Here is a 15302-nt window from a genome sequence, read left to right on the forward strand (position 1 = left end):
GAGATGCTTGCTTATTGCCTTGACGAGATGTCTTGGAAGAACTTACGAAAGGGCCACACAAAATCGCGATAGATAGGTGCATGATGGGCTGTCAGGTGCTTGTCAGAGGTGCTCGGGAGCAAAATATGTTCCGTAGGATGCGAGATTGTGTTTAAGGTGCTAGTGAGGCTCGAACGTATTTTGCTTAGGCTACAAGATAGTTGCAGTATGTGGCATCGCAATAAGATGCTAGTGAGGCTCGCACATATTTTGCTGAGGCTACGACAAGATAGTTGCAGTATGTGGCATCGCAGTAAGATGTCGGACGTGCTCTCTGGAGCACGGTTGCACCTTCAGAGTGGCTTGCGGGCAAGCGGTGGGACCTGCTGCAGGAATATTCCCTTCCATGGGCTTTTGGGGTCTCTGGGGACCATGCCTAGGAGCTACCAGGAAAAGCTGCATGCATGTTCAAGTGCACTTGACAATGTCTCATGTGGCATCATTTCGTTACGTTTTCTGTTAATCTAGCGGTGCACATATGTATGCAGTATTCAGTATTGTTTTGTCCATCATTCTTGAACTTTCATGTGCATTATCAAGTAACCAGTTTATTACTGTTATTTTAATTCATATTTTTCTAGTTAGCACGTGTGTGCAGAGATAATTTACGATAACACCCCAGGTTTGAACACTGGGCTTGTTGGTATAGCATATTAGGTTGGATTGCGCAACATTTTGGCGACGCACAGAAGAGAAACACGCACCACAGAGCGTTAGCTCAGCAGAAGGCAATGCCAATAAATGTCACGAGAAGGGTAGGGTGAACAGGGAGACTATTAAAAGGGCCCATTGAAGTGGAGACGAAACTTCCCCATGTTGAAGACTGGGCGTGTTGGAATAGGATATTAGAGGTTGGATTGCGCAACATTCTGAGGAGACACAAGAGAAACACACAGCTCTGTGCATTTCTCTTTTGTGTTTGTCAACAAAATGTCGCGCAATCCAACATTTTATATCCCAGGTTGATTGTGCTTAATAACCACTTGGGTTGTAATTATGACCTTGGGTGCTGGGTGTATGGTCGTTGTGGAGGTTTGTTTTGTTTACTTGAAGTGGGCGCTTGCTCATATATTCTAGACTTCTTAAGTGGCATGCATGTCCACTTGTGGCTTTTCGTATTTGTAAATGTCGGGCAGTAATATTTTCTTCTTTCTTAGTACATAGCAATGTACTACCAGCAGACATTAAAATGTATACAAGTCTAAAAATAGCCTAGTGTTTAGTTGATTTTCTATGATGTACTGTATTTGCAGTTGTCGTAATTTAGGCTCAAAAATGCACGTCTGATTGTACAAAAGTCTTGTGTAACTACATGTGACATGTGCTGACCACTATTTTTTTGTTGGGGTTTGAATTTTTGCTAATGGTACAGCATAAGGCATTCAGTAGCTGAATCGTTCACCATGGTAGCTCATTTGAAACTCGTATGCTGTGCCTTGGGTGCGTGCTGAAAAACCACAGGTGGGCAAAATGAATGCGAAGCTCTACACTCCAGTTCAGGGATGTTGAACCCCCAAGTTTCTTTGGTGGCTGTGGCTTGAGAAACTTTTTTGGTAACTCATGTCTCTGTGATGTATATGCAAAATTCCGTAAGCAGGCTTTTAGCCTAACCACGATGGCAGACCTCGTGTTAGAATCGTAATTAAGCTGTCAGTGTGTCGGCCACTGACACCATTCTTGCTGCCTTCACTCCCTTGTACCATCCAAGCTTTAAAAACTGTGGTCTCAGGTTTAACAGTGCTGCTAGCTGGAACGCGTGCATTTTCGTTAAAACAAGTTAGCTGTGTGGGAAAGCGTGCACACGAAAGTTTGCATATAGTACCTTATTTGTCTACCAGAGAAATATGCGCACAAGGTGCAAGACTTTGCATGATGACACAAATGTTTCGGCAATGACTGGCTGTGACTGTATGCCCAATCCGTTCCTTTGGCTGTCTGAGACGAAGTCTTGACCCGAGTGCACAGCAGAGGATTTTGCTGAAATTGTGAGGTCACATTTTAAGGGGCCAATTATGCACACATAAAGGGGTACTAAAACGAGTTAGTTCTCAGTGTTGGTTGTGGGCTCTGTCACGTAAAATGGCCGACTGATGATTCACATTTGGTAGGGATTGTTGAAAATTTGGAATATTCGGGACTACGAATGCATAAGGGCAACTGAAATTTAGGACATTTTGCAGTGTGCCATTCAATAATTCAGACTCCACCTGCAAAACTGCATGCTAATGTGGCCACGGGCTCGAGCAGAAAGAGCTTTTTGTTTGAATGCATCACCGACAACTCCAAATTGTTGCTTGCATGGTTGTCAGCCATGTTGCCAGTGCCTTCTCAAAAGCGAAACTAGTGAAGCCTAGTCCAGTAGTCAGTGGTCTCAAGGCAAGCGAAACAATGGCATTAAGTTCAGAAGGCTGCATCAGAGAATGCCTGCTGCATCTTTGGTTTGTTGGGCAAGTTTTGAGCATCCAGACTTGCCAGGTGGCTTGGCTTGCGCCATTGTCCATGGCCAGCAGTTAGCCACTGCTGGAAAGAATGGTAGTCAGCTAGTCAGCACATTCTTTTAATATATAGTTGGTGTGAAAAGCTGTTAGTACCCTATCTGAACAAAAATTTACCATACGTATTTAAAAGTTGACTTCAGTTGTAAGACATCCAAACTAGTTCTTCCAAAACACAATTTGTGACAGTTTATTTGCTGTGTTGTCACAGTACCTACCATTTCTGCAAATAACAGCCTTTGTTGGTTAGAAAATTCATTAGAAGCAGACCCCAGAAGCAGTTTCGAGTCCAGATGATGGTGAAGCCTAATAAACTACAGCCAAACACTAACCCAGTCACTCGTGCATGCCATCTTGCGTGCCACTGACAGACTGCACACAGACCTTTAACAAGCCTACTTATAAGGCAGTCTTCCCGATATTGCATCATGTGTATCAATGTGTGGCATCAAATGTTGCCTAAGCTGCATTAGGCTTCTACAATACCAAAAGAAGCCACTCTTAATTTACCATTAGAGGAGGCTCTGCAATTTAGGTACGCAGATACTGGTGACAGCTTGATCTTTAGGTGACGCGAATTTCGATGGTGCCTGTTACGGCCTAATTTATTGTTGAACCGTAAGAACAGACACCATTTTTATTCCTGATGAGGCAAAGACTGAACCTGGCAAATTCTGAGAACCGAACCATACCGGCCCAAATATGAGAAAATACAGCATCTTGGAATTCATGTCACACAGGGACATACCGGCGCCGAGATTTTGCCATGAAATAAAGAAAAATAGAAGTTGGGTGTTTTATTTTCGGTTAGTCGGACCTCTCAAGGTGAAATTTTCAAAAAGTTTTGAGGGGATACTTTATCAGTCTAAACTGATTTAATGTTTCATTAGCATATCTTTAACCAACCCCCACTACCTCGACACACCCAAATTAAACTTTCTGTTGCAATTTATGGTGTCTTTCTGTTCATAGTGGTTTAGTTGTGCCACTGGAGTGCAGCAGATCGAATGGCTCGCTGTTGGGCATCTGATATTGCCATCATACATTGCACATATTATGCTAGGCCAGTGGCAATGCAATGAGGATGTCCAAAGTAATTGAGCACATGTGAATTCTCTTTGCCTCAGAAATCGTTGCCAATTTGTTGCAATACTGCACCGCTGTACTTGGGCCCAGACCTCAACATCGACACGCAGAGTAGCTTGCTGGTATTAGCTAAGTTAGGTGCACATTATCCGGCTAGCTCGGTGGCTGTGTCACATTTGAGAATTGCTCAGCGACGAATGAGCAACTGCATTTTCCTCGCATTTTTGTGCGCCTTGGAACATCGGTCATTGTAATCGCAGCTACAAAAAGTGACAGAATTGTGGTCGCTGAGTGCACTGGTGAGGGACCTCAATTTTCCAGTTGTGACATCCCACTTGATCGGCCAAGCTTTCATCACTCTTGAATACATAAATTGAAGCTGTATGTGCTGATATGACTCATATCCGGTCTGTGTTAATCTGGTTTCCCTTCCTTTCTTTCTTCTCCTGCAGAAAATAAGGACGATAGAACTAGAAGGAAAGACCATCAAGTTGCAGATCGTGAGTATATCTGTCCTTTGTTTTGCTAGTCTGTAGTCAAGGTTCAGGTCAACAATGCACTAGAGGCTGTTTTGAGAAAAGTGTGTGCACTTGTCATCCCTCTGCTCCAAGAGATAGTCTTCTTACAAATGTCACACCCACGCAGAGGTGTTCAGCAATAATTGGCAGCAGCTTGCCAACAAGACCCCCCCCCCCCCCCCCAACACTCTTGTGTGAGTGTACACCACCATCGAGATGTACCCAACAAAGTGAATGATTGATACCTTCAGGTGTATCGCTTGTGCTTGACACACAAAAGGCTACCCCGGGCAGTACGAGGGATTCTACAGAACAGTGGAAAAAAAAAAAGAAAGTGGGGATGTGCATTCAAAATTGAGTCGAGAGGGACGACAGACGAAGTGATGCACGGCTTTGCTCGCTCTTACTGGGTTATAGGAGTGCTTGTGAAATGTGGCAGTTTGGTTGGCATGATGACACATGGGTTATGACATGCACTGATTGCATTTTCCACACACCTTCCTTGGATGTCTGAGAATCAATCAACTGCCTGTTCTTTGGCTACCTACTGCTGTTTTTAGCCCCGCTCACAAGGCAAAGTTATTCGTGGCCATTAAAAAGAATGTGTTGCTGGGCTAGCTGGCTGATGTTAGGATTAACAAAAGTGCACCTTATGCGAGAAAGGGAAGCAAACACTAGTAATTTCAGATGCTTCAAAGCTGTGGACTATGTCTGGGTAAAACATGGCCCGTGCCTCCGATATCCACATACAAAAGATCTGCACTGACAGCTTCTTGATTTTGCCTCGAGGTCAAAGTGTGTTCACCTTTAGTCATCCATTCTGCATACAGCTTCTGAACATTCTTGAATAGTGGAAATCCTGCCAATTCTGGCTTGGAGTAGGGTTGTGTGCATATAGTGTGCATATGCTTAGGAGATAGCACTGGGCTGTCATGTGTTATCATCAGTGGCAGGAACAAGCAGATGTCTACTGCTGCAATTTTTGGGGGTGCGATGATTACGTGAGGGGGGGATAAAATCTTTTTTGATGGGCAATATGGGAGGTGCCAGCATTATTAGAGTGCGAGAATTACGCGAGCAAATACGCTAATTAAGATAGTTATCTGGAAAACTGGTCATTGAAACTATGTAAAAAGTCTTGGTATCTTGGCTGGGTAGTTGACCACTTTATGCTTACTTAGTATATAAAGAACTGACACTGTCTGGAGGTGATGTAGTCAGCTTTTTTCGTTACTATGCCTATTCAAGTTGATCACTGGTGATTGATGATTTCAGTAGCCAATTTTAGCACGTTAAAACTGCTTGTCAGATATGTGACAGTATACAGAAGCTAGAAGAATGGGTCTCGGAATCTGTTTCATTTTTCCGTCTGTGAAAAAAGTGGTTTCTGACAGGACTTTTGTCAACAGCATTGTAGCGAGAATTCATGTGGTCTTGCCTTCTTTTTTTTTTTCATTTCATTTATTCACCCTAAAGGCCCAGAATTGGGCATTACATAGGGGCGATAACAAGAAGCTTAAAAGGGGGTTTATGAGCATGAAGATTAAAACACAAAATGAAGAACAGAACTGTTTTCAGTATTAAGGAGATAAAGTGCAAGGGATCAAATGTAGTAAGGTGCACGAGCAGGATAACATGGTTGTTTAGAAAAGATCAGCTGTTATGACAGGTTTGCTCATTAAGGTAGTTTAGTAAAGCTGATTGAAAAGAAAATTCCTTAATGTTGACAATGAATTGTGGAAGGGCGTTTTACTTATTTATTGATAAGACTAAAGGTGAGCGTCCATATCTTTTAGTCCGTGTGAAAGGTAGGTATGCCTTCAGTTCGTTGTCAATACGGGCAGAGATGTGGGCTGTTGGATGAATGAATCTGCATGAATAGGCACTGTCACGGTAACAAACACTGAAAAAGGATAATCTTTAATATTTTCTGCATATTACGAGAGGTAAAATGCCAAGTGTTCTTTTTATGGATGACACACTGTGATAATGAGAATACGAGGATGAGATTAATCTAGCGGCTTTGAATTGATTCCAGCATAACAGTAAGGTAAGCTTGATGTAGGTGCCATACGTTACAAGCATACTGTAATGACAGTTTAATTAGCAAATTAAATGCCTGAAGTTTGATGTTGGAATAAGCAACGCATAAGTGATGTTGTAGAATGCCAAGCTTTCTAAATGCATTGCTAGTGATTAGTTCTACATGTTCATTCCATTCTAGAGCGTAATTGAAACGGACTCTTAAGTATTTAAACCACGAAACTGTATTAAACTGCACAACTCTTAATTAGGTGCTGGTTAGGCAATAAATTGGGACTGGAACCAAATTTTTTAGTTTTCTCGATGTTAATTTTCATCTGCCATTTGCTGCACCATCCTGAAAGTCATTAAGTCGGATTGCAGGGTTAAAGTGTCGTTCTGGTTTGCTATTTCTTTATATGTTACGCAGTCACCTGCAAAAAGACGTATCGAAGACTGCATGTTAGTCTATATATTGTTTATGTAGATTAAAAATAACAGCGGTCCCAAAACTGATCCTTGTGGGTCTCCAGGCTTGGCATGCCTGTAGTGAAATACGTAGTTATCAATTTTAACTCTGAAGCCTGTTCAGTAGCCTCCTTGCTATACCACAGTTGGCACATTCTTTTGCTAGATTGCATTTGGGGCTTATCGCATCAAAACCCAGTGGCTGATTGTAAATATGGGGAACAGATTTGGGAGTCTCCTCTCGCTGAAAGTGTGGGCCATGGTTATCGAAGACTGGCTTCTTCTGGAGGTTGTCAACATGATGATAATCTAGATGTGACCTTCTGTGATGGTCTTCTTTCTTCCTTGGATGTCTGAACGTTGGCACAAAAAAGCCAGAATTGCCAGTTTCTATTGGGGCCACTCTTTCTTATCACTGCAATTGTGGTGCCACAATGGGATTGTAGCTTGAACTCTGAAGTCTGTTGATTAGAAAGCCCTTAATCCAGACAGATGTTTTGCCATCTAGCTGTAGGCTGTGTAGTTTTGTTAGATGTTGGTGGGGGATGCAGTCGAATGCTTTAGTGAAGTCAATAGTGGTAGCAAAAACATTGCCTTGTTACCTCTGCCAGAAATGACTGTTTGTGGTTTCTGGCAACCTAAGCTCTTGTGAATTGCACATGTTTGAAGTAACTTTCCTGTTCAGTATCGCTTCTCAACACTTCGAGCCTAGAAATCTGGCTTGAGATGCTGCCTTGTTGTTTTAGTAGCCCAAAAACTGTATTGTGCCTTAATGCTGTGGCACTTTGCATTGAGTGAATGCAGTGAAGTGGTACTGCATGAGCTACAAGAATGGCTGGCGAAGTCCAAGCTGACAAGTCCTCTGGCCAAGGGGTGCTCTTGATGCTCACATTGCTGGGCAAAACACTGTGCCAGGAAATGGCTGAATTTCTACTACACAAACGGAACCCTTCGCTACGGTGCCTCATAGTCCCGTGTTTCTTTGAGATAGTGTGGGTCGTCTGGGATTCTGATGGACCTTCCGGAATTGTTTTTTGGTTTTCCTATATAGCTCGTTGATTTTAGTATGACCCCAACCTGTGCTGTGTGTTTTTGTCTTCCCAGTGGGACACGGCGGGGCAGGAGCGGTTCCGTACCATCACGTCCAGCTACTACCGGGGGGCACATGGCATCATTGTTGCCTACGACGTCACAGATCAGGTATGTGGCAATAGACCTGTAAGGTTCTCGGTATTACTGTATTTACTTAGTCTGAATGTGCACCTGACCAAAAAGTAGCATGTCTCCTGTTTTAGCACTTGGGAAAAGATGCAATTTTCACGATTTAAACTTCACAGAATGGCAATTGATCTGCCATGTGGACGAGGCAGATGGGCTGGGAAAGGCATTGGAGGAAAAGCTCTAGAAGCAATGCTGAGTGGGTGGGGCCGTGGCGCTCCCCACGAAGCTGTCGCATCCGGCGCAGCAGTTAGGAGGGGTGCCGGTCGCGGAGGTCCTCCGTGCTAAAGGAACTGCTGGAGGTGGGTGCATTCCGACGGCATGAATCTCTCCAGTACTTTGGTCTTGAGGTGCTGATATGGTGTAGCGCTCATGGGTGTAGAGAGAATGTCCAAGAGCTCGCTGGTAACATCAGGAGGAGGGACTGAGGCGACATGGTAGTAGCGTATCGTGTTTGAGCTGATGCGGTAGAGGCAGAATTGCACCTCGCTCGATTTGGTGAAACCAAACATGTGGATTCTGGGGCGAGAAGTGTGGGATGTAAAGCTGCAGTGACAAGACGTCCTCCGGATGGGAGTCCTGTTCCGTGGAGGGCTTGGGCGGCTCAGTCATTGTGTTGGTCCTAGGTCACCATTTGTAGGCTTATGCCTCGGGAGCGAAGGAGAAAGGCAGGTGACCTGAATCGATGCCGGAATATAACCGTGAGCCGTGGATTCGTGTGCCACGACCAGGTGCAGTCATTACTTTCTTCTCATGAGGGCGCACGCTAACCGGGTTCTAGGCACTGCCCAAGGCTGGGCGCCACACCATATTTACTTAGTTTTAACTTTCACCTCATCAGAAAGAAGTAGCACATCTCTTGTTTTAGCAATTATATAAATATGCAATTTTGACTATTTAATCTTCACAGAAAGGCAATTTATGAAATTTCTCAGAAATATTTTCCTTGTCCTTCACTGCCATTGCAAATAGGATGGTAGCTAGCACTTCCACCGTTCTGGTGGCATCAGTTAACTACCTCTTCACTTCATCGTATTACGATACGCGCCTCGGGAATGTCAAAAGTGCATGTGGCTCTTTAGCTGCAAGATTAGCATTTAAAATAACTTGGAACAGCCATCATAATTAAAGTGCGCCTTTGGTGTCAGCCTACAGAGAAATGGTGCTCTGTTCTCATCTCTGTTGACAACTGGTGATGCTGACTTGACAGTTGGCTGTTGCCAATGCCGCAGACGTGATTTTGGTTTCGTATCTGATCGTAATGCGCCAGCCATTTTCTAGCCTATTTTCTCTGGAAAAAGGTGTTAAATTGATGTCAATAGGGTAATTTAAGGGGAGATGCTACTCGAAGACACTTTTTCTTTAATTTTTGACTTAGAGCTATGAAACTCCACCTATTAATTTAGTTTCTTATGCTGATTTCAAACCTGCAATTAGTTTCACTGTAAGTTGCATAGTTTTTGTTCTATTCGATGCCAATGTGCAAAATTGCACCTTTTTAGCCCCCCTTTTTGTCACACTTAACTTCCATAATCACAGATCACTGATGGGCTCATTTTGATCCATATAAACTGTAGAGTGCCAAAAACTCATTATAATGTGCATACAAAATATGCTAATGACGTGAAAAATTTGAACCTGGCAAGTCTACATTTTCATGACACCACCATGTGGAAATTTAAATTTTTTTTGTAAATATTTGACCAATATTTATGTTTCAGAGAGATAATGGCACTCCTCACACTTCAGAGAAAATGTGTGCAAAATTTCATTCAAATCCAAGCACCAGAAGTGCCAAAAACATGAGGGGCAAACCCAAAAAATTACCCAAAATTTCATTTTGAGAAAAACGCATTTGAAGTTATAATTGCATGTTTATTTACAAAAGAGGGCTTGAATTCCAATCAAATTTTGACATAAAAGAAGAAAATTGTTCATGACTGCCACTAGAAACTTCCTGTCGCGTATGTCTCTCCCTCACGGCCCTTGCGAGTCCAATCACTGATGAAAACCGCACTAGCTGCTCATACATCGAACGGGCCGCCACAGCAGCTTTGACGTTGACGGCGAAGCTTTCACGCGAGCTCCCGCTGTCATAGTCTCGGCGCGCACCTTTGCTGGTGTCCCTGCACGCCGCAACTCGCCGCGATGAATAAGTTGCGGAAAGAACACTTTTGGGGCACGCACAGTTCTCGCAGTGTAGCTCCAGGAACGAAACGAGTCCTTTGCGCTTGGCCGGTTCCCGGACACGAAGTTCTGAGCGCTGGCATGTTGGGCAAATCGCGCCGCTCACAAGAATGTCGAGCGCTGTCAAATCAGTAATGAATGATGACACCCCATCACGCGCTCTTTGCTCAACTTAGAAATGTCCAATCTTCTTTTCCGACGCACTCGCGTATTCTAAGGCCGCTTCAAACTCGCCGGAGGCATCCGTAACACGGGCGGGATCGGCGCCGCTTGCGCTAGGCCTAACCGCCGTAGCGGCCGTGGATCGAGTTGTCGCTGGACGAGCCTATGCCTTAGATTTCCGCCGGCGACCTCGATATTTGTGCACCGCACGGTGTTTCACTCCATGATGACTGCGCTTGCTTGGTCTCGCTTCGTCCCTGACGAAGATATAGTTGCCGAACGATCGTCACCCTGAAGCGCACCTTGACGAAACAGGGACCCAGCAAGTAGGCTTCGCCACATGTACGCGCATGATGGCCAATGGCGTTTCCCGATTCGTACCACGTGATTTAAAAACCAGTCGCAGCGCTCGGAAAACGCGGCAATAACATGCTTTTTTTTATTATTTCAAGCGCTGTAGACGCCCAGGCAACCGTGGCGATTCAGAGAATGAGGCTTGGCTGATCTCCTCACGCGATCCGCAACAGCGAGGAACCGCGCCATGGCGGCGGCGAGACGCTCGAAGACAGCGTACTTTCGGTTTTTTAATAGCCACCTTGTGCTCTTTCAATGCATTTTTAATCTATTTCCCATTTAAATTCAGCTTTGATATTTATTTTCATAAAAGTAGAGGTACTAAACTTGACAAAACAAGTAAAAACAAAAAATGGATAATTTTCGAAAAAAACCGCGATTTTCGACCCGCATCTCCCCTTAAGCTCTACATCTGGTACAGGCAAACGTGGGCATTGTTAAACGGTATCAAACTCCAAAGTAGTTTTGTGGCAGGAGTACCCATTATTTCGATGCAATTTCTTTTTCGCACTGTTGAGTAGCCTCCTTGCTGTACCACAGTCGGCACATCCTTTTGCTAGATTGCGTTTGGGGCTTGTCACATCAAAACCCAGTGGCTGATTGTAAATATGGGGAACAGATTTGGAAGTCTCCTCTCGCTGAAAGTGTGGGCCATGGTTATAGAAAACTGGCTTCTTCTGGAGGTTGTCAACATGATGATAATCTAGATGTGACCTTCTGTGATGGTCTTCTTTCTTCCTTGGATGTCTGAACGTTGGCACAAAAAAGCCAGAATTGCCAGTTTTCTATTGGGGCCACTCTTTCTTGGCACTGCAACTGTGGGGCCACAATTGGAGTGTAGCCTTGTTAATACCTGGGCCGGCATGTTGCAGTCACAGTTGCAGTGTTTATGTAGTGGTTCCTGGGCAACACTCCTTTGGGGAGATTCAAGGCTTGGTGCAGAGATATCTCGATATACAGTCGCCGACCGTTTATTCGGACCTCACGGGGACTGCGAAAATGTCCGAATAAACAGGTGTCTGAAAAAGCAGATTAAGGGGAAAAAACTGAAATCCTTTATTTCCACACACTTATTCGGGCTCGGCACTAAGCTTGAAGAAATCGTGAATGCGCCGTTGCACGCTGTTCCGTTTACGCGCAATCAGATAAGCCTGAATCTTGGTAAGGGTCGTACGGTCACTATAGGCGGCTGAAAGCACAGTCACTGCTTGTACACACTCCGCATGCGACGGCAGCGTAGCACATGGTGCGTCATCTTCCGACTCAGTCATCGTCTGGCGGTGCAGCAGAAACCTGACAAATGATCTCGCCGTCGTCGAGTTCTGCGCATGTTAGTACAGCAGTGTCAGCACCTGTGAAACTGTCAAATTAGACGGTGTCCGGAATCGCAGTGCAACCACTGCGCAGGTCTCAGCAGAATATTTTCCGCGTCAGTAGGGAGCACATCGGAAGGCAACAAATCTTGGGCCTCCCGGCATCCGCTTGCCGGCATTCCCCAGCGCAGTCTGCGCAGGCACTGTCGGCACCATTAGACACTTGACGCGATGTTTCCGTATGCCGCATTCGATCACCGAAACCTCGACACAGCGCACAAAGCAAACACCACCGTGCCGACACCAGTCGCACAAACGAAAAACGCGGCCTACTTGCAGCATCGTGCGCGAACAAAGCAGCTGCTGGATTGTCTTGACATGGCTTACTAAGCAGAAACTGGAACTGCTATAGAGCCACTCTATCGAACCAGTAGAAACGATGATGATGAGCGGGGATTTCCAGTAGCACCACTTCGTGGGGCAGCAAGGAGGCTCCGTTCAAAACAAAAATGGCGTTCAGCAAGTCGAACCATGCGCCGGTCAAAGTCGGTGCATGGTGCTCTCGATCGAGTTGGCTCAAGGAGTGTCTGAAAAATCAGACGAGAGGTCGCAAGGTGTCCGAAGTTTCGGCAGTTATACATTATGGTCTACGGGGAGAATGGCAGTGCCGCGAAACTGACCGAATAATCGGGCATGTCTGAATTATTGGAGTCCGGAAAATCGGTCGGTGACTGTAACTCACTTTCGGGAACCATGGTAAATTGTTTGTTATTCTGAAAGATTGGTAAATGAAAGCCTCAAAATTAACCATTCTGCCCATCAAGTTATCAATTCACTAGTTGCCACTGTAAGAGCTATCCACGATAACGTCGCTGTTCGCTCTCGGCATGCATGTGCTGTTGCTATTTTCCATAGATTCTGCCAGCGCGCAACAGACGCTGCCACCAGAACAAAACGGTAGCACCCTGTCTGTCGCCTCCGAAGGGAAGCTCAATGTTTCGAGCTTTTTGTTTTTCACATTTCTTGCTGTGGACACTGCGCCTGTCTCGTTGGAGGTGGTCACCTGAACTGCATCAAAGCTCAAGCCTGTGTAATAGACACCATCCGGAAAGGGCAAAGTGCGACCGTGTGGCATTCTTGCCGCTGCCGCCAGAACAAAAAGGTAGCACCGTGTCTGTCGCCTCCCAAGGGAAGCTCAATGTTTTGAGCTTTTTGTTTTTCACATTTCTTGCTGTGGACACTGCGCCTGTCTCGTTGGAGGTGGTCACCTGAACTGCATCAAAGCTCAAGCGCGTGTAATCGACACCATCCGGAAAGGGCAAAGTGCGACCGTGTGGCATCCTCGTGAGTACAGAGGTTGCATTTCACCAGGGGCACAGCTAGTAGGGCCAGTTTCGTGGAAGAGGTGTGTGCAGAAATGCACCTCCGCCTCTGTTGCTAGGCGGCACTTTCCTGAGCGGAGCATGCACTCACAGAACTTATTAATGTGGTGTTCGTAGTAATGAGGTTTCCGTGTACGTGGATGTTGGCAATGTGATTTGTGGGGCGTTTGGTCACCAACATTTTTGTAGTTTCGGGCTTTACCAGAGTAGCTGTCATCTGCAAGTGTATTGATCTTTTCTGTTTTGGCTGCCAGCAGTTTCGAAACTTGCTTCACGCAAACTTCATTGAAGCAAAAATTTGAGCATTGCTGATTTCATTATACAGTTGAAACTCGCAATAATGAAACCCTATGACAGCGAAATTCTCGCGACAACGCAATATTTTTGTATCTTCGGCGAATGCCCGTAGGATTCAGTGCGTTTCATAGCTCTCGACCATGAGATGTTGCTGTATTGCAATCCCGTATCAACAAAATTTGCCGGAACATAACCCCGCCTATTACCTGCTCCCTCATGTCTAGCAGGCTCCAAGATGTGCTCGAATACCAATGCTTTGCACTAAAATTGCGTAAAATACCACCACATTACACTTGCATGGTCACCGCCATTTTCGTTTACAAAAACAACCAAGCGCCTGGAGTGATTGCGTGCGCTGGAAACACGTCATGGGCATCATCTTGTTTTATGGATCGCCATTTCGAAGCGGCATGCGTGTTGCTACCAACATGTTTCGGCAGTTTTTGCACACCTAGCTAGGGCAGTGCTTAATGTGCACCTCAGTGAGCAAAATGCAGCAAAAACAAGGAAATCCATGTCTCACTGATGTGGAATTGTTTATGGCTCTTAGCCATGCATCGGGCTGTGATAGAGCGATCGTCAGGGAATACAGTGCAGTCCACAGGTAACAGTACCACATATAACGATATCACTAATAACGATGAGTCGACTTCAGAGTATCAACTTATGCATTAGGGTTATGAGAAAAAAAACATATATCAATGTTATTCACCGCATATCGGATATAATGATCAAAACTCTGCTTTTTGGGCGGCATTTTCCATGCAAAATAAACGTGAAGTTAGCGTTGCCTAGTTACCCTTAACTGAGACGGAGCGAAAAGTTTGCCTGCGTGAGTTCATATCTGCCGCCATTACCACGCAGCGCATCCCGCCAGCTTGCCGATTGCGAACACCATGGAGAGCATCGCAAGTTGGCGCCAGCTGCTTCATGTCCGCATCGCCGGATTTACTTTAGCTGCCTGCAGCTGGCTCTGTAGCGTTCATGGCCTTCTCAATAATTTATCCATTCAGTAGAAATTATTGGCTTTTTCCAACTGGGTCCTGAAGGCTCTGAAATCGCCAGAACATTTGCCTACTGTTGGATCTTCCTACAAGTAAAGAAAATGTGTTTAATATATCAAGAGAACATATTACATATATTTATACCGTATATTAACAGGACATCTTTCAGCAAATTTAAAGGCTTGTTGCCCCGCTAGTTGGTGTTTAGCTTTGTTTGTTAAATGGTGCATTCGGCTGATTGCTATCGAGCGTGATTGTGGTGCACTTCACAGTTGGCTGTTAAATATCTACTGCTTGGGGCACCTTTTCCCTGTTCATTCAGAACACTATGCTCCAGCTTGGAGTGTTCAGGAATGCTAGACTTCGTCCTGGTATCTAGAGGAGGTTGTTGGAGTGGCAGGAACTACTAAAATGTACCATAAGGCACTGCGGTTGGGATTTGACCATGTCGTGGTGTAATTGAGGTGTGGTCATCCCACTGCACGAGTAGGGGTGTAGCTTTATCGTTGCAGTGCATTCAGGACTTTGCCCTATTCTTCGTGAGGACACTGGTTGCTGCAAAATAAAAGCTGGCTTCTTCTGGTGGTTGCCAAACATGATGACACACATAGACTTGACCTTTTGTGATGGGTCTTTTTCTTCCTTGGATGTCTGAAAGTTGGCGTGCCTAGCCAGAATTGCCAGTTTCAGTGCAGGTCAGAGTTGCAAGTTTATCGGAATATAAGCCCTGCCACTGCAGTTTGTATGTAGCATTGCT

The 15302-nt window shown here is 45.1% G+C and overlaps 1 protein-coding gene across 1 annotated transcript in view; it reads left to right on the plus strand.

Moving 5' to 3' along the window:
* Nucleotides 1-15302, plus strand: part of Rab1 (RAS oncogene family member Rab1) — a 38411-nt gene that overhangs the window by 12728 nt on the left and 10381 nt on the right. The window contains exons 4-5 of the mRNA XM_065438375.1: nt 4073-4120; nt 7733-7828. Of these exons, the coding sequence (XP_065294447.1) occupies nt 4073-4120; nt 7733-7828 (144 nt within the window). The remainder of the gene's footprint in view (nt 1-4072; nt 4121-7732; nt 7829-15302) is intronic.

The sequence above is a fragment of the Dermacentor albipictus genome, chromosome 7, assembly GCF_038994185.2.
Source record: "Dermacentor albipictus isolate Rhodes 1998 colony chromosome 7, USDA_Dalb.pri_finalv2, whole genome shotgun sequence".
Classification (NCBI taxonomy): Eukaryota; Metazoa; Arthropoda; class Arachnida; order Ixodida; family Ixodidae; genus Dermacentor; species Dermacentor albipictus.